General features: G+C 37.1%; 1 protein-coding gene across 1 annotated transcript; it reads right to left on the bottom strand.

The window, feature by feature from the left end:
- Positions 1–593: 593 nt before the first annotated feature.
- On the bottom strand, positions 594–22,638 carry LOC129264615 (SNW domain-containing protein 1-like). The gene is made up of 14 exons (XM_054902520.2): positions 22,355–22,638; positions 20,746–20,806; positions 20,287–20,364; positions 19,091–19,255; positions 17,627–17,722; positions 16,571–16,677; positions 15,844–15,948; positions 15,255–15,324; positions 14,343–14,408; positions 13,472–13,588; positions 11,203–11,338; positions 10,526–10,749; positions 8,249–8,412; positions 594–7,956 (listed from the first exon to the last, which is right to left on the bottom strand). The coding sequence occupies exons 1-14, from the start codon at positions 22,369–22,371 to the stop codon at positions 7,743–7,745; spliced, it is 1,620 nt and encodes a 539-aa protein (XP_054758495.2). The 5' UTR covers positions 22,372–22,638; the 3' UTR covers positions 594–7,742.
- Between the last annotated feature and the right edge of the window lie 685 nt (positions 22,639–23,323).

Here is a 23,323-nt window from a genome sequence, read left to right as displayed (position 1 = left end):
CGTTTTCGGATTAACGAACATCGAGGTATAGGCAATTTGCGTGTTTCGGAATTACGAACCTTCGGAATTACGAATCTTCGGAATTACGAATCTTCGGAAATACGAAGTGTAACCGTAATATAAACCCTCTAAATTTGGATTACTTCATTTTGATACGTAGTTGGTGATTTCAAGTTCGGTTTTGATGTTAAAGGGTAGGACAGCTCCAAAAACAAAGAACACTGGTCTGAGGAAAAGGAGTTGAGCTATTAATGTGACATGACTTTCATTGTCTCAGATTAGGTTTCAGAGCTATGAAAGGGAATCTTATGCTTCCAACCCTGACACCAAAATTGAACTGGAAATCGCCTAATGTATAAGACCCATATAACATCAATAAAGGGTTCCAGCATGAAGCCATGTTGGAGGACAAAATAATAAAACCCTGTGCACCAAACCAGTCATTGTTTTTATACATTTTCTATGTATGTCCTCCGTGGTGATGTCATGTTGGAACCCTCTATTGGCAGGGTGTAATCTATATTATAGGATAATAAAATTCCTAAAGGGTGGGTTGGTAAGAATAACAAAGAAATGAGAACAGTAGACAAAAATTGAGTTTAATACATTTTATTTACATAACTGGGAAATTCCTACCTACAAAAAAAAATAACCAGCAGCCCAAAAGATTTATTCAAGTAAGAAGCCCCAGGGCAAGTGACCTCGATCAATGGGGCAAACCCTGACCCCTCACAAAGTAGTTTCTACCCAGTCTGATCTGTAGTCTTCCAACTAGACCCACACCAATCTATGACATCACTAGCAAAAGACTACTTTTTGTCAATGTATAGAGAGGTGCACATGTCATTCATCAAACATTACATGCCATGGCCCAAACTAAAGTGCTTCTAATTGTGATTTCTGATATGACTTGTCAATAGTACACAAACAATACAATGAGATTTCCCAGGTCATGTCGTTGAGGGCGACATCATTTTTTCTCTTTTTTTTTCCCCATTACTTTGACACCACTCCCCTTTCTCTCTTCGTGTATCTGAATCCATTGATCTCTTAGCAGCCCCTCTGTCCATCCTCATACTACCCCCTCTCCTCTTATTGCCTCCATTCCTCTCTCTTTCTCATCACCCTCCCAATCTTTCCCTTCTCTATTCTCTCTCTCCATCTTCTCCTTTGTTTATCTCATCCGTCAATCCATTGATTGCAGTCTCTCCATACCTCCCTGTACTATCCAACCATCTCTGTCACTCATCCTCCCTTTCACATCCTTTCAACATTCACCAATCATGACTGATACAATGTTCTAATAAATCAGCTTCTTTATTATACCAAAATTTGTGATTTTATTTTCTTTTAGCCTCAAGGCATTTAATTGAAAGTGTTATCAACTATAAGTAACCTATTGTTGATAAACTTCTTTCTCTGTACATAATGCTAATACATCTGTTCTCTATGAATTCCAAATTAATTCAAAAATACAGTTGCCTATCTAAATGTAAAGAAAAGGCAACTGGTATATTTTGGTGGGGGGGGGGTGAGGGACAGGGAGGGGGTGGTCTTGGTCATTCACCCTTTCATCTACGGGAAAACACATGCTTGAGTTGGCATATCCAATTCACCTCAAAACTCTGAAAGAAAGGAGTTTGAAGCATCGGAACAACAATGTATCATGTGAATCGGGAGCCTCCACACCCCGCGGGTTAAACATAGGCCGTTCCCTCAAACACTGGGTGCTTCATATTCCCTGAAATGTAGTTTTTAATGCTGAATCGCTTTTGGGTAGCAAAGTGCAATGTAATATTTCATGGAGAGCATCGGGGATATCACCTTCCTTCTTCACCTTCTGTCAAGACACACATCCAGGAGTCTCCTACATAGATAGTCCTCTGGTAAGAAAATTTGCTCCTCCTTAAACAATCCCTTTCTCAGACCTAGACCACAGTGAATCCCTACAAACACAACCCTTTGTGATATCTGCCTTGTCAGACTTTCCAGCCTAAAATCAGCCAATCAAAGCCAAGGATTCAAAGAAATCTGTTTCATGGCCGAGATCTGCCAAGATCCATTAAGCATCAAATGGATCAACCTTCACATAATGCAGCAGAGGACGGACAGGGCGCAACTACGTGAGCTGTGGTCATATCTAGACAAATCACTAAGGATGCTGATCCTGCCATGGTGATATCAGCCTACATTTGCCCATCTCTACCAAGGTGTTCAGAGAGTATCTGGTAAGAAGCTAACAGATTACTGACAGAGTGACCATCAATATGGCAATTGGCCGGAATATTCCTACAAAAGGGAAAGACTGGATTGTATTCTTGTGGAATCAGCCTGGATCAAGAAAGAGTCCACTGGGAGGAGTATACAAATCCCTAAAAATCCAACAGTCAAAATACTATTGTGGCAACCTCACATCTGACCCAAAACAGCAGCCACTGTAATGTAGTGGATTAAAGTCTTGCAAGACCATTTGGTGAATTTCTTCATGGTTTAAAGAGATTATATCTCTAGTTACCAGCTTATTGAATCTTTCCCGGACCCACATGAAACAGATATATGCATCCATTAAGAGATGTCAAGTCAACATGGATTAACATACAGAAATACAATGGTTCTGGCAAAGGAGATATACTGATGTCCTCTTATGCAGCTGTTCTTCTTTGAAAGCAACAGACTTGATCGAATTAACCCAATGACTCTTTAAGATGTAGATGTAGTTGTTCTTCTTCAAAAGAAAGATTGGAACAACATGGATCAGGAAATATTTCACATTCTGTCTTCTTTCACAGCCAAGTGAAATCAGAGCAATGGAACAAGAATAGATTCAATCATCAAGAAGTTGATCCACAGAGCTCTTGCTAATAGCAAAATTGCAAGGTCTCAGTGGGTGATTTCATGGTTGGTGTCAAAATGCACTTTGAATCACCCAGTGTAGGATAGCGATCCAATGTGATCCAAATGGCAGCATGGTTGTAGAGTCCATTAAGGAAATCAAGCAACAATTCATCAAAGGGCTGTGATCAGCAGTCATCACTAAACAATCATGGACTTATAATTAGCTTCACAAGCAATTACATCAATAACACTTCCAGAAAAACCACAGGAAAATCTAGACAAGGATGCCTTTTTTGACAAGAGGCTCTGAATCTGGAATAAATTACTGCCCTTTTCTTTCCTTATTATCAAAGACATGACTGTAACAGAACCTACAAAGACCCGACATTCAGAATAATCAAGTAAAATATTCAACTTTCATGGAGAATCTGCTGATGAAGCAAGGAGACCTTTCTCAAAAATCAATCATTGGTGATGTCAATGCTTTAGGGATGTTTAAAACTTGAAACCAGTGGGGTACAAGATTATGAGGTTCAAACTGGCAAGGATACATCAAACAAGTGCTGTGTGCAAGTGGGATGTAGAAAATCAACTAGAATGCTGTGACAGTACTGTGAAGGACTGCTAGCCATAGTAATAGCTGCCTCAAACAAGTTTAGTATAAAAGGCCAAAAAGTGGATAGACGCCTTAAACTCTGATTAACATTCAAGTGGAGTTATCCTAGAACCGTTCGCGAAATATGACATCGCACTTCACTTTCTTGATACTGTGACAGATAATTGATGAAGCATTTTTTTTTTCCAGAGTAGGGAATGAAAAGTTGAGCACGTGTTTTTCAGGAAGATGGCTTATGTCGAGTCTTCTACCTTATTCACAAGAGCCACTGTTTATCCCTAAGCCAAACTACACTTATCTTCACGCATTCTGAGGTTACATCGGAAGGATGCACACCTTTCAGTGTCACTCAGGCATTGGTTTTACCATCAACTAAGAGCAAAGGACCAAGTTTATCATTTTTGTACATGTAGTTTCACATACATGGGCATAATTTTTCCAGAAAGGAATGGGGGCGGGGATGCGATTGGAATTCATAGAAACATATAAGCAAGATGTACAGAAATTTAAGCATAGCAGTCAAATCAGGTGATATGACTCCTCCACTCGACACTGAATTGTTACCTTTTTAAAAATAGTAATTGATATATATATAGTGCCACATAATACATTTTCTGCTGATTTAGAACATTGTAACATCAGTCATGATGAATTCATGTTGAAAGGACACGTAAGGAAGACAATCCAAGTGAAAGAGAGGGATAGAGAATACAGGGAGGGAAAGAAAGTCAGTAATCAATGGATCGATGAAGAGATAAACATGCAGACAGGAGAAGAGAGAGAGAAAGAATGGGAGAGGTGGAAGGGGGTAATGAGAATGAGAGGGGAATGCGGGTAATCAGAGGGAGGGGGTGTGGTGCAAGGAAGAACAGAGATACTGCAAGAGATCAATGGGTTAAGATACAAAAAATAAGAGAATGAGGGGGGGGGGAGGTAATTTGAAATAGCTAAAACTGGCATCGAGGCCAAAAAAATTGGAAAAGACAATAACACTGATAGTCTCTTTTTGAGAATACCATCATAATTGTTGCCCTCAGTTTAAAAAAAAGAGGAAAATCTCATTGTATTGTATTGCATACTAGTAGACGAAAAGTCATTGAAATCGCAATTAAAGCACTTACACTTGGACAGATGCATGTCATGTCTGATGATGTCATGTGCCTCTCTCTACACACTGCAAAAAATGACAAGTCTTTCAATGGTGACATCATAAATTGTGTGAGTTAGCTGGTAGACCACAGCACAGACCAGGCACGATTCCATATTTGTGAGGTCCAGGGCCGCTCCCATCAATCTAAAAGGTCAACTGCTCTGGTGCTTTTACTTGAAGAAATCTTCTGGGCTGCTGGTCTTACAGTGTTTCTCAAAGATATAATAGGATACAAAATTAATAAGAATATTACATGTATACATATTTCACAGACTTAAGGGCAGGTTCAAGCTATTATGATATGTACCGACCATAATGGACATATGAATAGTAAATTGTTTACCAATAATATCAGACTTGCATCCAACAATTTAGTCAAAAACTTAATGGATTCTTGACTGCAAACCATTTACATCAATACCTGGATCATTGCAAGATCTGTAATATACACTTGCAATTCCTAATCAAATTCCCTCTCCTCTATGCCTATACACAAATCAAGTCTAAATCTCATTGTTGACAGGACCATTAAATTATTGCAAGGAAATTACATTTTTATGAATGACATCTTTAACCTAGTGGGCAATGCCATTTTCTGATACAAACAACTTATTTGACCTTGGAAAAATAATCAGATCATCATAAATACATGATCAAAGTTTGAAGTTGATCTGTCACATATTTTGTTATCATGAGAACAAACCAATTTGCAGATATATGAATTATGTGACCTTGACAAACCAAAAGTGAGATCGTCATCACTTTCACAATGTGAATACATAATTTAACTTGTTGATCGGTTCAATGGTCTTTGATCTTTTTTAGAGTCGAAAGAATGATGGACAGGTTGAAAACCCTGGAAACATAGAGTGTACATGTAATACCTACACCCACTAACCAACTATGGTGGGCTACTGAGGCAAAATTACCAAGTTATTACTTTAAAATACCAACAACAACAAATTGTATAAAAACCCATTTCTTTTCATTTGTTGTTCTTGTCAGATATCTTGAAACTAGAGAGTATTTTCAAAATTGTTTTATCTATACTGGCTTTGAATATAGTTAATTTGACCTGACCTTCAATTTATGGCTGCCACCATTTGGGGTGGTTCTAAAAAAGAACAAAAGCACTTACAATGGATTATGAGCCAGGTGTGTTGGTATTTTAGTGCATGAATTTTTTTTTCAGGCAACTTTAAGCCCCCTAGTTAGAAATTACCCTTAATTTATTTACCTCGGAAATGCTTAATAAATTAGGAGTGACTTTAAAGGGTTATTTGTGCAACATATTAATAACATCATGGAAAATAAGTATGTAGGAAGGTATTGTGCAAAAAATTTGGAGGGAATATTTGTGTTAAGCAATTCTGCGACAAGTAGATCCAGGGTAAAAAACCAGAGATAAAACTCAATTATAGGGTAAAACTCTGGAAAACCATTGGATCCACTTTTGCAGAATTGTTAACACAAAAAATACCCACCAATACTAACTTCATCAAGAGAAATTTGCAAATTATCTTAACTCCACTCTACTGGGCCTAACAATCCACCATCTAACACTCCGGGGAGGGGGGGTAGGATAATGGCCCTCCCCTCTTTTTTCTCATGATGAATCTGCTGTGCAAATTGTTTTGAACGCACCGCTTGCTGAATTTTTACATTAAAGTCTCGCGTAACGTTTGAGAACAAAATGCCTGGTTTGCAGTTACGAAATTACGCAGCACTATGTAAGTGCATGTCAGACCCAAAATCGCTAAAAAGCATGATTTCTAGAACAAAGTCGATAAAAAAATAATTTCAGGAAAATTCATAAATGAGTAATTATTTTTAATTTTATTGACCATAGTCATTTAATTTTATGCTATTCAATGTCGCCAATGAAATTGGTCGAAAATTTTGGTAACAGATTTTTTTCCATTTGCAATTATTAGGAATGTAATAAAGAGTAATCACACAAAAAAATTAGCATTCTAAGAGCTTTATTGAGTGAATTACAGCAAAAAGTATAATTTAATGAATAAAATAGCATAATTTATTAATATAAATGAATTTAGATTCTCTCCAAGAGTCCAAAATTGGGTCATGATCACGCAATCTGCGGCTGAGTTCTTATGGGGGCCATAATGCCCCCCCACGGCTGAGAGTGAAAAGAATCAAACACCTTGCAGCTATTAGGGTTAATTCTAAGCCACATTATACTTGCAAATTATTCAAACCTTATGCACAAATTATTGTTCTGCTCCTACTAACCATGCCCTACAAAGTATGCATCCATTAATGAAACAGATAATTAAGATACTTTGAACTATTAGCAGAGATAATAGCTTGAACCTGCTCCTTGGAGCTACACAAAAGTCATCATATGGTTTGAGGTTGAAGACGCCATCGCCAAAAAAAAAGGGCGGCTGTGTCTCACTTCTACTGTGCAGGCGAGATAAATTCAAGGCAACAGCCAATTTATATCAATTTTGTGCCTTTCTACGATCACTGATGCATGATTTACCTTCAATGATCATAAAATAAAGATCCTTTCAAACTAAATTGTTAATATTTATTCTGACAGGAATTGAATTGTCACTCAAGTTTACTTTGTTTAAATTCTATGAATCATTTATCAAATTAAGGTATATGTCATTTGTTAATGTTAATTTTTGTTTTTTCAGAACAGCACACTCATGTGTAACGACATGTGTGTAAGATATGCACCCCCACCCCCTACCCATATACCTGACATGAAACTATGCTATGCACATGATAAAAAAGGTAATTTTAACCAAAGCCAAATATTTGGGGAGCACAGAAATCTTAAACTTGTTTTTTATATTCTGGTCTAAATGATTGTTTCGACTCATGCATCTACTATACCTGTACATGATGTTGATTCCCATTAATTAAATTTAATCCTCTGATGCAAGGAGAGGGGAATCTCTAATGCACGACATGTCAGGGCTAATTGCATCATAAAAGCCCAGGATTACATAGAATACTGCAAATATTTAATAATCGGACTCATGCATTGTCTCTGGAAATTCCAATATGGATCATTCCAAACAAGTGTCCATGTGAAGCCCTAGGAACAAGATACAACCTATACTTGGATTATATTGAGGAGGAGGTCTAGTCATGAAGAATGGAAACCTAGTAGTCCTTTCTTCTCTTGCTACTGCTGCTGCTTCCCCTCTCGTAATCATCCCGGTTCCTCTCATCTGCCTGCCTCTTGTCGGCTTTCTTTACAGTCTTGAAGAAGTTATCTAGACCGAACACATCTTCTTCCTCCTCCCTCTCAAACTGGACGGGACCATCGCGACGTCTGGAGCTGTCTGCCCCGGCAAAGCCTTTGTCAGGAACAAACCTATGGGGATAAAACGGGTCAAATATCAAGGAATGATGGAACGTCTACAACTCTCCAGATTTCTTTCAAAATTCACATTCCCATACAAAAGATTTCATGCTCAGATAGCATTATATTTCAAAATTCACATTGTGCTGCACCCAACCCAGGTGAGGTGAATGGGTACCAGACAGGATTACTTCCTTGAATACACCAAGAGCCATTAGCAGCTGGAGCTAAAGTAATTTATATGTACCATTGAATAGACAACTAGAAAATCAGCGCCTCATTAATGCGATATGTTATTACTTACTTTTTATTCTTAATGAGGTTATCAAGATCATCCCCATAGACGTCTTTGTCTGCATTCCTACTGGGTCTGTACAGGTTGCTGGCAACGTTCTGATCCTTTCTCCAAGGCTCACTATAAACATTATAACTTTCATCTTCTCCTCCTCCAAAGCCACTGCTCAATCCCTGCCAGATTAAAACAAAGATAAAATTAAAAAAATGTTACAAAAGGATTCATTTAAACCTAAAAAGCAAAACTTAAAAAAAGAATTTCTCCAAGGACTACACAGTTAATCTGCTGTTATATTGTCTCATTCAGAAGAAAAATGTCCTATTTCATCACTATTCTCACAAAGTGTCTCAAATCTCAAAGTCTCTCAAATCTGTCAATAATCTCACAAAATGTCTTTTAACGGTCTCAAAATATTCATTAGATACTCTATCATGGAATCAAACGCTTCATTCAAGTTCACCCATCCAAATTGGCTTTTACACATGTTTATCTCAAAAATTTGTTTGTCATGAAAAAAATGATGAATTGCCCTGCGATCATTCCCACAATTTCATTCATTTAAAGTACATCAATTTAAAAACAAGTGGAATGCCTCTGGCCGTCTCACCTGCATCACGCGATTCAATATAGCAGCAGTGCTGATTTTGAAAACTACTATAACTCGCACAAGATGTTCAGTGATACTTGGTTACTCTTATTTCCACGTTTTATGAACTAGACCCATACACTTATAGAGATATGATGGTAATTCAACAAATACCCCCAACGTGGCCAAAGTTCATTGACCTTACATGACCTTTGACCTTGATCATGTGACCTGAAACTCGCACAGGATGTTCAGTGATACTTGATTACTCTTATGTCCAAGTTTCAAGAGAAAGATCCATCAACTTTCCAAGTTATGATGGTAATTCAACAGATACCCCCATTATGGCCAAAGTTCATTGACCTTTGACCTTGGTCATGTGACCTAAAATGCGCAAAGGATGTTCAGTGATACTTCATTACTCTTATGTCCAAGTTTTATGAACTAGACCAACACACTTTCAAAGTTATGGCGGTAATTCAACAAATACCCCAATTTGACCAAAGTTCATTGACCCTAAATGACCTTTGACCTTGATCATGTGACCTGAAACTTGCACAGGATGTTCAGTAATACTTGATTACTATTATGTCCAAGTTTCATGAATCAGATCCATAAACTTTTAAAGTTATGATGGTAAATCTACAGATACCCCCAATTCGGCCAAAGTTCATTGACCCTAAATGACCATTGACCTTGGTCATGTGACGTGAAACTCATGCAGGATGTTCAGTGATACTTGATTAACCTTATGTATAAGTTTCATGAACTAGGTCCATATATTTTCTAAGTTATGATGACATTTCAAAAACTTAACCTTAGGTTAAGATTTTGATGTTGATTCCCCCAACATGGTCTAAGTTCATTGACCCTAAATGACCATTGACCATGGTCATGTGACATGAAACTCGGGCAGGATGTTCAGTAATACTTGATTAACCTTATGGCCAAGTTTCATGAACTAGGTCCATATACTTTCTAAGTTATGCTGTCATTTCAAAAACTTAACCTCAGGTTAAGATTTGGTGTTGACGCCGCCGCCGCCGTCGGAAAAGCGGCGCCTATAGTCTCACTCTGCTATGCAGGTGAGACAAAAATGAACTAATGAACTGAATTTCACTCCCTACTTCTCTGTTATCATAATCAATAATAAAGCTTGAATGTACAGAAAAAAAAAATATTTATCAAGTAATAACTCAAATGCAATCCTCTCAAGACATTCCACATCTGGTTATAGTGCAATTAAAACTCCTCTTCGCACTCATTTGAATGACATACTTGGATTTTGTCTCAACCAGCAAAGATTTAAATTCCTTCATATGACACCTAAATGCTCATCTTGTTTGTTTATTTAATATAAGTCATTTTATTGTTTATGCACATTATATGTCATTTTGAAATACTTTATCTCTCTTCTTAATTATATATGAGATCATAATCTCTTTCCTTTTCCTCATTCTTTTTCATATTAAAAGTGCAAATTTGACAGATACAAAAATGAATCTCACTTTTTAGCTAATTTGAAATTTGTGTACCAAAATCACAGCAAACACATACACATTCTTAAAACCATGAAGCATTGGCTCAATCTAACATCATTTTGCCCAGAAAGCAAAGTTACACTTAACCACTCAGTGGAGTACATTTGCTTACTAACAGAAAACCTTCAATATAAGTTACAACACTAAAAGGGTACTTACCTTTGACTGATTGAATAATCTCTGATCAAACTGTGTATCATCTGATCTGCCTCCTCCAGCATTAGGAAGGCCAAGGGCAATCTTCTCACTCACATCCCGTTCTCTCTGTTTCTCCAAGCGAGATCGTTTATCAGGAGCAGCACGGGCAAAGTTCCTCTCCCTCTGTCTGTCACGATGGCGCTCATCCCTGATCTTGTCTCGCTCCCTCACATCGTCATCGTTGTCTGGAGAAGTCAGGTGGATGGAAGATTAAAGTAATTGTCATCAGTATCAATCATAAACATCATCATCATGTTATTACCCATCTTTATCATCGTCATCTTTATCATCATCAAAATTTTATCAAAGTTATCATCAATCATCTTCAACATCAGGTATATATCATCATCATCATTACCATTACCATCATCAATTTCAATATCTGTAACATTATCAATATCATCTATCAATTATCTTTTCCATGAGAAACAAAAGTTATTCACTTCGACCATTCAGTAACCCTTTCCATTCTGATTTCTAAATTCAGCCACTACTTTTCAGTATTTGACAATATGCTTCTTCCTACCAATGATGCATTTACTAGTCTACCTACAGCACAAAAACTGAGTAAAATTAGCACTTTCATGTACTATTAAATAAAAATCCTGCATTTATTGATATCACTGAATCAATCTTACCCATTGCTGATTTGATGCCCGCTCTGTCTTCACGTGCCTTAGCAGCAATGGCTCTCAGTTGTTCTTCATGTTTCTCCTTCTCCCTCTGGGCTACCTTACGCTCCATACCGGCACGCATCTCCACAGCTTCACGGGCCTATAAAACATGCAAACATACATTTTCAGAGTACCCATGCTAACACATTATACAATTATGTATATATCTTGAAACATGTTGAATAATATGTTTTCCTGTATGAACGTTACATCAATATTAGCTTAAAGGCTAATTTGTATAATTACAAAAATCCAAATGGATTCTCAACTTGACTACAAAGAACTGAAACTTATGCTTCTATCATACACCTAACTTCCAATTTTTTTTAATGACCTCTGTGACCCTGTGATGCAGAAACTCCAATCAGATCATCCTTACTAACTTATGCAAACATGAGCCAAGTTTGAAATTGATAACTCAAATGGCTTTTCAATTTTCATGAAGAAGAAATTATTTCAGGTGTATGACAGACCTATGACCACATTTACCCCAAAATCATTCAGGTCATATGACCAAAATCACTTATATCCTTAATAGGTATATCTACCTATGCCTCAAATGTGAAGAGTGACTCAAATTTGATACCATGTCGCATGTAGCACATATCACGGCATTATCATAATAGCCATACATATACAGAGCTGCCAACATTGGGATGATAGAATCCAGAAGATTTCGCGGAGGTATGATTTTGTGAGGGAGCGCGCGGCGAAATGTCCCACGGACGGGAGTTTTGGGTAGCAAAACTCATTAAGAAACAACATTTGATAGTATCCGACAGCTGTCTTAAGTAAAACAAAACTTTTGGCACATAGTCTAGATTAAATGCACATTAGAGAGATATCATGAATTGTCATTGACTAAAAAATAAGTTCAAGCTTCAGCCTTCAGGCAATACAGTAGAACATATTAAAATGATTCATAAAAGAATGCATTCAACATGAAAATACCTTGATTGTCCAGAGGGGGAAAGGGCTGCAGTAGTGGAAGATGAGCTTGCCTGGCCCTGTAAAGAGGGCCGAGGGATTCCTGTGAAAATTGCCTTTTTGTAGCAAGCACGCACAGCCAGCCAGCGCCAGGCTAGCTCACTCACGAAAGAGAAAATGTTCGAATCCGATCTACCCAAGTAAAAGTAGGCAAAAAAATCTCCACTTTGCTACTGTTCTTCAGGATTGTCAATAAAATTATTCCTAAAAGTCAGGGTGTAATCATAATAGTAACCCATCGTTGATCCACAGTTTCAGCTCGAATAAAGCGCAGACAAGCTTCCGAGAAATGCATCGGACTTCCCTTCTCGCATAGCCTCCTGCCGCGGCGCAGTCTGCCGGAGACCAGGCAGTGCCGCACCGGGGCGCGTCGGGGGGCATGTGCATGGAGTGCCGCTGAAGTGTTTCCCTCACGCACATTGCAGAACCAGAAAAAAAATTGCTTGTTAGACTAATTCACCAGTCGTTCGGTAAAATTATCTTCATTTACATTGGAAATCAATGTACGATTATACAAAAACTGGTAAAAGTAACTGGGTAAAATGAAAATGTGATAAGGAGTTTCCACGTGGGTGTAAAGGGAGTTGAACTTGCTAGACTCGTAAAACAGTCGTTTTTATGAATTTTACAATTTAACAGCTAAAAATCACAATTATCCGGGAGATTTTGGCATGGGGTCGGGAGAACGGGAGATTGGATAGAAATCCAGTATTCTCCCGCAGGATCCGGGAGACTTGGTAGCTCTGCATATAACACAAAGACTATTCCAAGTTTTTCATGTTATTCTGGCCTTATTATTATCTACTTATACTAGCATGTTCTTAGGTGCTACGTTTCTTGTGCTATATCATTTAGTTCAAGAAAGGGTCATTAGTCATGCATAAAGGCATCCGTAACCTTACAAAGAGCTTTATGAAACACCTGCCTGGTTACAAATAAACTAGGCAAATTTACCGTGATCTTAATGGGGCATATTAGATATTCATAAGGCCATACCTTGGGCCACCATGCACCTTTTCAGGTTTGTCATCTTGCTCTACCAATATGGGTCCCGTAACACAAAGGTTAGCGATTAATCGTACGCTTGATTTTCACGATCGATTGTACATTGTAGTCAATGTAATCGATCATAGAAATATGTTCTACGATCATTGCTAAGCTTTGTGTTACGGGCCCATGGTCATGAAAATGCTGCATTGCACAAAAAGGAGATTAATGACTTGCACAGTGTTGAAGAATATCTTACCTTCCTATCGGCAATGTAAAGGGCTTCAGCCAGCTTAGCAAAGTTCTCATTAATCTGTGGGTTCTGTAGTCCTCTGCCATCAGCTGCTAGACGTTTGTCTAATGGTATAGTGTAACCCTATAGAATAGGACAAAAAATGGTTCGTCATAACAAGTTGTTCACATTCTTGTGCTGAACGGGTACCTAGTATGATACAAACGGAAATAGAAATTTCAGCTTAGTAGCTCCTGCTCTAACGCTCCCCAGAAAATAGAAGAAAAGTATACTTTCATATGCAAGCAAGCCAATGAATACACACATAATGAACATATCTTTTAAGCATCGTCTCAAAATACGTGTGGCTCCGATTCTCACCTTTTAATCAGAGGGGCATGGGCTCGAATCCCAGCCATGGTGCTATTAATATTGATCCATATTGTGCTGCACTCAACCCAGGAGAGGTGAAAGTGTACCCAACAAAATTAATTGCTTGAATGCACTAAGCGCCTAAAGCAACATCTGGGGTAACATATAGTGTGCCATTGAATATGCAATCAGATAATCAGTGCCTCACAAATACTATATACTATTATGGAACAAACAAAAAAAATAAAATAAGAGGTATAAATAAAATTCAATGACAAGCCCTCCTATGAGAAGAGGATGTTTTATCAAATAAAAACGATCCACTACCTTATTTAAAAAAAATAATACACATCATTTTTGCTTGGGTATTAGCGTAATTACCCAGTCATCAAAATGCCCTCAGCTATGCCTCGAGCATGTTAAAACTGTCCCAAATGTACCTTGTGAGAGGATTCTTATTAATGCTCTCTCTAATGTGTATTATTTGTATATTACTGGTTCTAATTTTTGCTATATATATATTCACCTTTTGATTTTTCCAGTTTGAGATACAAGGTGGGATCTTCCATTCCTGCTGTTCTTTAACTGTGACCTGTGTGTAAAGAAAAAAAAAAGGTGAAGTAAAACAACAAATAAATTTCAAACGTTAGTCATCAGACAGCTAGATTAATTAAGAAGCTAAAACCATAGTAAATGAGAGAAACAACTAATTTGAAACTGCTCAGCACTTATTAAGTACTCTCAAGATATACCAATATTATGAGCTATAGCCCCAGAAGCAATGCATTAATTCACATTACCAAGGTAGCAGCTCACAAGGTAGTCAGCCAACTTCTTTCACAATATTTCTATGAAGTAAAGCATACAATAACCTTTAATATTTATTCATTTATTTATTATCTATTAATTTCTTCATTTACCTATTTATCTAGTTATTCATTAGTCATTCATTCACTATTTCCTGTTAAAGCCGGTTGTTTTATTAGAAGATATTGGTAAGTCTGATTATTGATATGCTCATTCACTGTGAAACCCTTGTGCTATTATGCAAAGAGACAAAATAATCTTATCTCATCATTATATTAATCAAAACAAATTCATATCACTCAAAACATATAGTTACTCAACAGTTAAACAAAATAAAGGTTTCAATGGAAGTTACCATTATGGTAAATGTTATGCAACAGGCCCCCAGATCAACTAAGATCAGTCTGGGGAGCATTTCATGAAGGGTTTTGTCTGTGATTTCCACCGACTTAGTTTCTCTCAGCCAATCAGATCCAAGAATCACAGTAGCTTATAACCATAGTCACAGAGAAACACCAATGGCTATTTGTGTCATGGAATGCTCCCCTGAAATCAATAAAGGCACTACACTACATCAGAGAGTCAAATTATTATCATTTTTTTAATTGTTGAATGAGAAACAATATCTTACCTTTCTTGTAGGTGAATGCATGACAGGGGCTGGGGGTGAAGGAGGCCCTCGTGGTATCTTCTTGTTCGTCCTGAAAACAAATAATTCAATATTGTTTATTCAGACTGTCTTCATTCTTTTACTTTTCACATGCTTAATTTTCAAAATTTGTTTTCTTTGGCTCAAAATTTCCTTAAAGATGAAGAAATATACATATGTATATGTATAAAGAGGAATATTCCTGCATACAATGCATATTTAGTGTATATGTATCTTCAACAAAAGTCACCAGAGGGGGCAGAGGAGGGTCAGATAATATATTCTTAGCTGTGACTGTGACAGCAATAAAGTCTGATCTACATCTACAAAATTTTATAAAACCTTACACAATTTTACCAGTGAATTCTGTAAATGTAATGGGACCTTCTAGTAGATAAAGGGTTGATCTTATTGTGGTTGTACTCATAAACTCATTGATATGAGAGGGAAGTAACCTTCTTGAATTGTTTTCCCTCTCAGTGCATTAGCACATCTGCTGACCCATAATGTACATTATATGCCGCCTTCTATTGTTGAACCTCATAAGTTGCATAATGGCGATGATACTCACTTGAATCTTGGAGGTTCCATGGGATCTTTTTGTGCTTCTACCATTCTAATCACCCTCTGCTTGGCACCAGAGTTGAAGGCAAGACCCTGTTGTGATGGTGTGTATCTAGAAAAGACAATAAACAAGATTCAAATTAGGAAGCAAATGTCTATCGGTGTATCGTAGACATGCAAACAGTATACAAACTGTACAAAATCTAAGTTTCGCTATGCACACAAGCAGACAACAAATAATTGTAATTTTCGAGGGCTACTTATCAGAACTTACTACCTGAATCTGCAACATTTGGTAAGATTAAACATTGCAAAAAAATTTGGATTTTCCATGGCTTCCTCTTTGAATTTCCAGGGCTGTTTTGAGCATTTTGAGGGCTTAGTCGCCCCAAGCCCCCATGTAATTTTTCTCACAAGGCAACACTTTCACATGTTGAAGATAATTTTATTACTGCTCCCTTTCTCTTTTCTTTTTACCCCCCCAATCAAATTTTGTTGAATAGAGTTATCGATTAAGGGGGAGGGGTTTGGTGGAGAGAGTAGGATTTGATTCTATTTTCTTCTTCATACCTGCCAACACTTACTCTACAGTCATGCAAACTAAAGCAATCCCAAACCGATGCCATGCCATTTGAAAAATCATTATAGCTTTGATCAGTCTGGGGTCGGTTTCATTGGTATGACTGTAGAATAAAAAACAGAACAAATAATATATAAGGCCAGGTTAAACATACCTGATGTATTGTGCAGGTGCAGTTTTCTCCGCATGACGAACAGGAAGAGCCGCTGATATTTTGGACTGAACGATCTTCTCCAATGCTGCTCTCGTCTTCTCAGCAGTCTGAAATTTTACATCATACAGATAAGTAAACAACCATATACTTAACAGTACATAATGAATTCATATCAACTGTCCAACTCTCAGCTACCAACAAGAATCATTGTCCCATCTAATTTACTTGATAATTATGTCACCAGTGGGATGTTTCATCAAGGTGTAAGTCACGCATGATCTACAAAAAAAATGATGTATGTTCTTCTCCTAAATCAGAAATCGAATTTTAGTGGGACTGAATTTCCCAAACCATAATATGAGTTCGAAAAACAATAAACTTTGCATTGAAATGCATACAAATGTCAAGAATTCAAGTTATGTAAATAGATTGTAATTTAACTTTAGCTGATGGAAATTAGGATGTAACCAGGCATGACAAAACCCACAAAGTCACATTTTCAGTTTCAAGATGATCAGTGATACTTGATTACCCTGAAGTCCTAATTTAATGTAATAAGTCCATAGTTCTTCTCCTAATGAGAGTAAGGATCATCATATTGTAATGAGTTATCATTCTTAAGCTTTTAATCTCTCCTCTCTGTTGGGATGTTGAACTGAAAATTCATTTCTGGTGCCTTTTTGTAGATTTGGCCATGCTTGGTCTCATATGATTGCCTATCTGATTAAGCACAAAAACATAGTCTTGCATAAAGTTATATGCAACTTAATACAAGAAAGCTATATCAAACAGCCCTTATGGTGTTTTTATTTTAAGAGATGAAACAGTGGTAATATGAAGTATATTAAGAAAGACAGTCGTTGCTCAACTTTAACGAGACTTCCCCTTGCCATTATCATAGCATGCGAATAATTCCTCCACATAACTAAAGCAGATAAACTGATTTACATGCTGTATCAGTAGCCACCTGTCAATTTTCTGTGGAGGTTTGATTGGTACATGTATAATTAGAATAAGTTAAGTGATAATATGCTTGATAAACCTTGTTTGACTCACTTCTTCAATGGACTCTTCATCTGGTTTTTGAAGTTCTGGATCATCATCATCACCCATTGCTCTTGGAAGGAGATCTTGAGGCCTGGAATGTACAATCTGAAAAGAAAAAAAAAACAGCAAGAGTTTTGTTATAGCATTAACAATAAACATTAAATCATATAATATTCAATTACACAATTCAATCATATATTTTTAAAAAATGTAAAATTAATACTACCAAGTAATACATATCAAGATACATAACCCTATGAGGTGGACACTGAACAGAGTTATACTCATGGTATTAATAAGAGAGATTTTAGAACTCATTAAAATTACTTTGGTATCTTGTCTTGTAAGTACTGCACTTGAACACCTCAAAGAGCCTATAGATGTGCAGGTCATTCATGCAATTGCTGCCGCTATATACTTTTTTCAATTAGCATGTTTTTGCTCAGCAGTTTCTTAAATGCAGCTAGATCGGGTGCATTTTTAGTAGTGGGAGAAAGTGAATTCCACTCTACAATTGTACGGGGGTAGAGGGAATATTTATAGCAATCCTTATTAGATCCTTAATTTTTTTTAATCCTTATATCATGGGATCAGGGGGCTTTCCTTGAAAGGACTTGTATCATGTTTTATCCAACAGCTACCACAGTAAAAGCCAGACAGATGAATTTCTCAGCCAATCAAAATCGAAAAATCTGACAACTTGTCAGACAAAAAACATTTTTTGTCCGAATTACAAAAGCACTTGCAGAAAGCTTCAACCAAGTCATACAATTATCTACTCAGAAGGTAACAATTAGCCCAACGATCAAGTTGGACATGTAAATACCAATTAATTATCAATAGTGTTCTGTAATGGGCTGTATTCTTGAACCAAAGAGGTTTCAATTGTACCATGGTACAAACAATGGACTTTGATATATTGCAAGTTGTGTTTCATTTTTTTTTAGTTTTACTTTCAAGTTTTTTTACCCATTGTATTTGTTTTTGTTATTTTGTATAGCATTCTGTTACTTTTGAAAAGCTCTTTAAAAGAAGTAATTATTATTATTACATAATTACGCTTGTTTCATCACATACAATAAGACAAATCTGATTAAACATGCCCTTTATACAGAAAAGCATGATAATACAAGAAATCTGCATAGACCATGGTTTTGTACCATGCTACAATTGAAACCTATTTTGAGAATAAGGGCCTTAGTGTATCTCCAAGTATCACGCTCTCGGGCAATTCCTATCAATGTCTTATCCCCCTCTGCCCCACTCCATGCAAAATTGCAGAGATTTATCTAGAGAGCCTTTCTGGGGTCTAACCCTCCTCACCTCCTTTCCAAGCATAAGTCATTCCAAAAAAATTAGCCAATGGGCCCTAACCACCTCGCACAATTTCTTTTGGTCATTAATTTCTTTAAGTCATGAAACAGAATCATTCAGAGGAATAAATCTTGAAATTGCCTGTACAATGAAACCTACCTTGTCCTTCCCATGTCCAATCCTAGCAAGAGCATCATAGCGGACCTTGCCTTCTGCATCCACTGTCTTGGCAACGGCATTAGATTGATTGGTCTTTGAACGACCCATGTCCAGAGGATACTGTGCAACATGGATTTCTGGAAAGGCTCCTCCATCTCCATAGTCCTGTAGAATAAAAAGAATATAAAAAAATGTAACAAAACCATAACTTCGGATGATTTTCTTGTGAAAAATTATATATTGATCAGTTTGATCTAATCGGTATGGAAGCTTCACAGCACAATATGTATTTGGTCCTGAAAAGGACCACCCAAACTCCTTGTTTTGACAATTACGTTCTTGTCATCTTCAGGACACACTTGTCGAAACGTCAAATCTTGGCGGTCCTTTTCAGGACCAAACATATGCCCACAGAAGAAAATGTGTTTTGTGAAGCCTCCATACGATATTATCGATATTTGTTGCTTTTAAACGTTTTCGACATATGTGTTAGCATATAATTGTACATGCATCTTGTTATATGTTACTTTTTCAAGGAGGATCAATAAAGTTAATTCATTCATTCATTTATACTGATTCATTCAAGCCATGGTAACAGTTGGAATTTTTATCTCGGAAGCTAGATCCTCCATGTTAAAGTCATGGATGTAAAGTTGCAATATTGCCATCTATATCAACATGTGAATGAAAGTTGCCACATGCACATGTAGGTGACAGAGGGCTTGTGTTAAACCAATGATATGATGCCACTGCCTTGGATGTCCAGTCCACCTTAACTGTCTCGTTTTCCTCAAATTTCCCCTTTACAGACAGTGGTTGTAAGATGTTTTATAAAAAATGACCTTGTCCTCAGGACAACTTTATACTGCAAGGGCTGTAGGCAGTGATGCAATGAAAATGATAGTTCTGTGGTACAAAATGAAATCTGTATATCACTTGATTAATTACGATGGCAATTTTCCACATTTCTAAAACAGAGGTATGTCACAACAAAAAATATATTTTCTACGCCACTTTAAGTTTCCCACTTGAAGTATCCCTCACTTTCAATATTTATCTGTAATTTTTTTTACAGTACATTCATTGAAATCAGAATGAATGACTAACTACATGTACCTTCTCAACTTTGCTGCATATTTGTTTGTTTGGGTCTCTTTTTTTTTAGGGGGAGGGTATATATATATTAATGTACTTACAGCCAATGACCGAGGCACCCATCCTTTCCGATGACCATACGGTGGAGCTGCATTCCTTGATACAGAAACCACACGTAACTGAAAAAGAAAGAGGAACATTATAGTGCAAATTTATTAATTTAATACAACATCCTATTATTAAACTTAAGAGAATGGGTTCATAAAAGTCACATTCCAGCATTATATTTAATGATATCATGAGTAAGTCTGTCAAACAGCGTAAATCATCATATCTTAACTTTTTTCAATTTTCACTATTTGTCTGTCTCTTAGCGGTTGCAAGCAACACATTCAAAAACAGGTCACTATGTTATTGCAACATTCTTTTTTTAACTCCTACCCCATTGACATCGTACAAAGGGTTGCTGAGCTTTGTCACAAAATGTTTATGAACAGGCCTTATTAGTACTATTGTAATTATTTAAAATGAAATACGTGTAGGAATGTTCATTTGCTTACCTCTTTGGCTCTCAGGTCTACCTCATCTTCTTGCCCCCATTGCTTGGGTTTAGGTAGGATGCTGTGGAAAAAGTATAATTTTTTTAGTCAATTGCTAGTATTTGATAGAAAAGAACAAGGAAAGATGAAGCAGGAGAAGCTTGCAGCAACATTTGTTAAAATCCCAGAAATGTGTCTGACTTGTCAACGCAACCCTAACAATTGTCACATCACATGGTATAGTGAGTGATTGTATTACCGACCGGCCTTGTTTTACCCAACGCGCATCATACGCGTGAGAAAATGATTTTGTACGCTCAAACTTTGCAACATTCTTCCAAAGGGAACTTGAATATAGAGATGATGAAAAATGGTCAACAAGTGGAGCGCCTCTGGCAGTCTCACCTGCATTACGCAATTCAATATAGCAGCAGTGCTGACTCTAAAAACTACTATGAAATTGGCAAACATGCTTCAAAATGGCTGAATTTGTGAACAACTCTCCATTTGTTTGTACACAAATTTTCAGATTTTCCTCATTATCTTTCAAATTGCAGCTTGCTTCCTTCTGAGCACGACATATGTCTTGGGAAAATAAAATTCACACCACATATGTCAAGGTCAGGAGATGTGAAAAATGTAAAATAAAGGGGAAAATCTGAAAATTTGTGTACAAAACAAATGGAGAGTTGTCCACAAATTCAGACATTTTGAAGCACATTTGCCAATTTGAGGATCCCTATAGAAAGTACAAGACTTTTTAAATGTCCATAACTTGCTTATTTCATAACCGATTTTGATGAAACTTTTTTTTGTAATTGTTCATCTCATTTTACCTAAATTTCCAATAAGATTGCTTCTCTTCTTGGGTTTTGGTTACCTAGCAACTATTAATATTCAGGCCAGAATTTTTTACCTCCATACATAGCTCAAAATTTTCTGCTTGCGCTCTGCACTCGCATTTGGTAATTTTATTCCTATTTTTAAAGAGGGCGTTAACAAAAAATGCTAAATTCCTTGATTTTGGCCACCCGGACCAATTATTAGGCTCGCTGTATTGCCCGATTTTGTTTAAAATCAAATTTGAAAATTCTAGGAAATATCTATGAATTTCAGGAAATTTGGGATTCAGTTTCGGGAATTTTATTTTGGAGCTTAGGAAACACTGGTCCGACTCCTACCTGTAGATTTCCCACAGGCACAGGCAGGATGGTTGCAGCGTGCAAGTGGATAGACTAGTTAATGCCCACACAAGACACAAGTCCACAATCAAAAAGTGTATTCCGGCAGACGAATCCCTGTCTGCTATCACACACATTGCCATCACCACACTCAGTCACTGTTAGATTCCACTCACTAAGTCTCACACAAATATTGAGCTCTACCCTGGGTTTTACATGTAACTCTTGTGCAATGAGCATTACTGTGTCACAGAATTGTGATATCGCCACTGGAAATGTGTGCATAAGAAATTACACACGCCAGTAACGGCACCGGCCCCCTGTGTATTCACAATCACCGTTCACACTCGCCACTCTTACTTAGTCTCACGTCCGTCTAGCAATTGATTTTACTGTAAAAAATACCAATAACCCAATCATGAAATAAATTTTGTAAATAATCTACTCACTCAGCAAGTGACACCATAGTAAATTTGACGAAAGTCTTGGATACAATGCAGAAATCTCTGGGCAAACTATCGGCTGTCGTCGAATCTCCTCAGAAAGCTCGCTACGCCATAGGCTTTTAATGCATGTCTTCTAACGCTAGAGGGAGACGTGCCAATTTCCGATCACAACAGCCGTGGCCGAGTGGTCTAGGCGCCAGGCTATACATGGAAAGTCCGGGGTTCGATCCCCGGCCGCGGCGCCTATGCCCGTGAGCAAGGCATTTAATCTACAATGCTCTTTTATCCTGCTTTCAAATAAAAATGGAAATGCTATATGCATTATTGGTAACTAGGTGTGCACTTGTTTAAAAAAATATATATATATTCCGATCACATATACCGGTACATATTAAAAAAAAAAAAAAAAAAAAAATAGGCGTTAATTCATACTTGCCAGTTGCCACCAGTGGCGTAACTACGGGGGGGGGGGCATGGGGGGCACGTACCCCCCCCCCCCCCCCACAATCGGCTGGCCAAAAAAAAAACGGGGAAAGGAGAAAAAGAGGGAGAAAGGGAGAGAAAAGTAGTGGGGAAAGAAGGAATTATTGTTAATTATAAAGTTATATTATATTATAATTATGTTATATTATATTACATTTAAAAAATCATAACTTTATGAAACATAATTTGCGCAGGGCCTATGTCTTCATTGTTCTTGGTGCTCGCATTGTCTGTTGAACAAGATATATAATCCTGTTGTACTAAAACCTCCCGTTTTCAAATCAATATACAACAAATATATTTCCTCGCACGTCGAATTCTTGTTTTAAGTAGTGACATATTATGCTTCTTTTTCATGGCTACTTAAAGTGATTGCCCCCATTTTAAGGTCTTAATCTAAACCATTTCCTGTCCGTGCTTACGTTAGCATTCGTGGATTGGTGAGATATGTCTGTTTTTCATGAATTCCTAAAATCAGTCCTTAAAATG

This window comes from Lytechinus pictus, chromosome 7 (assembly GCF_037042905.1).
Source record: "Lytechinus pictus isolate F3 Inbred chromosome 7, Lp3.0, whole genome shotgun sequence".
In the NCBI taxonomy this organism is placed as follows: Eukaryota; Metazoa; Echinodermata; class Echinoidea; order Temnopleuroida; family Toxopneustidae; genus Lytechinus; species Lytechinus pictus.
The sequence above is the reverse complement of the archived record's forward strand: the minus strand, read 5'-3'. Positions and strand labels throughout refer to the sequence as shown.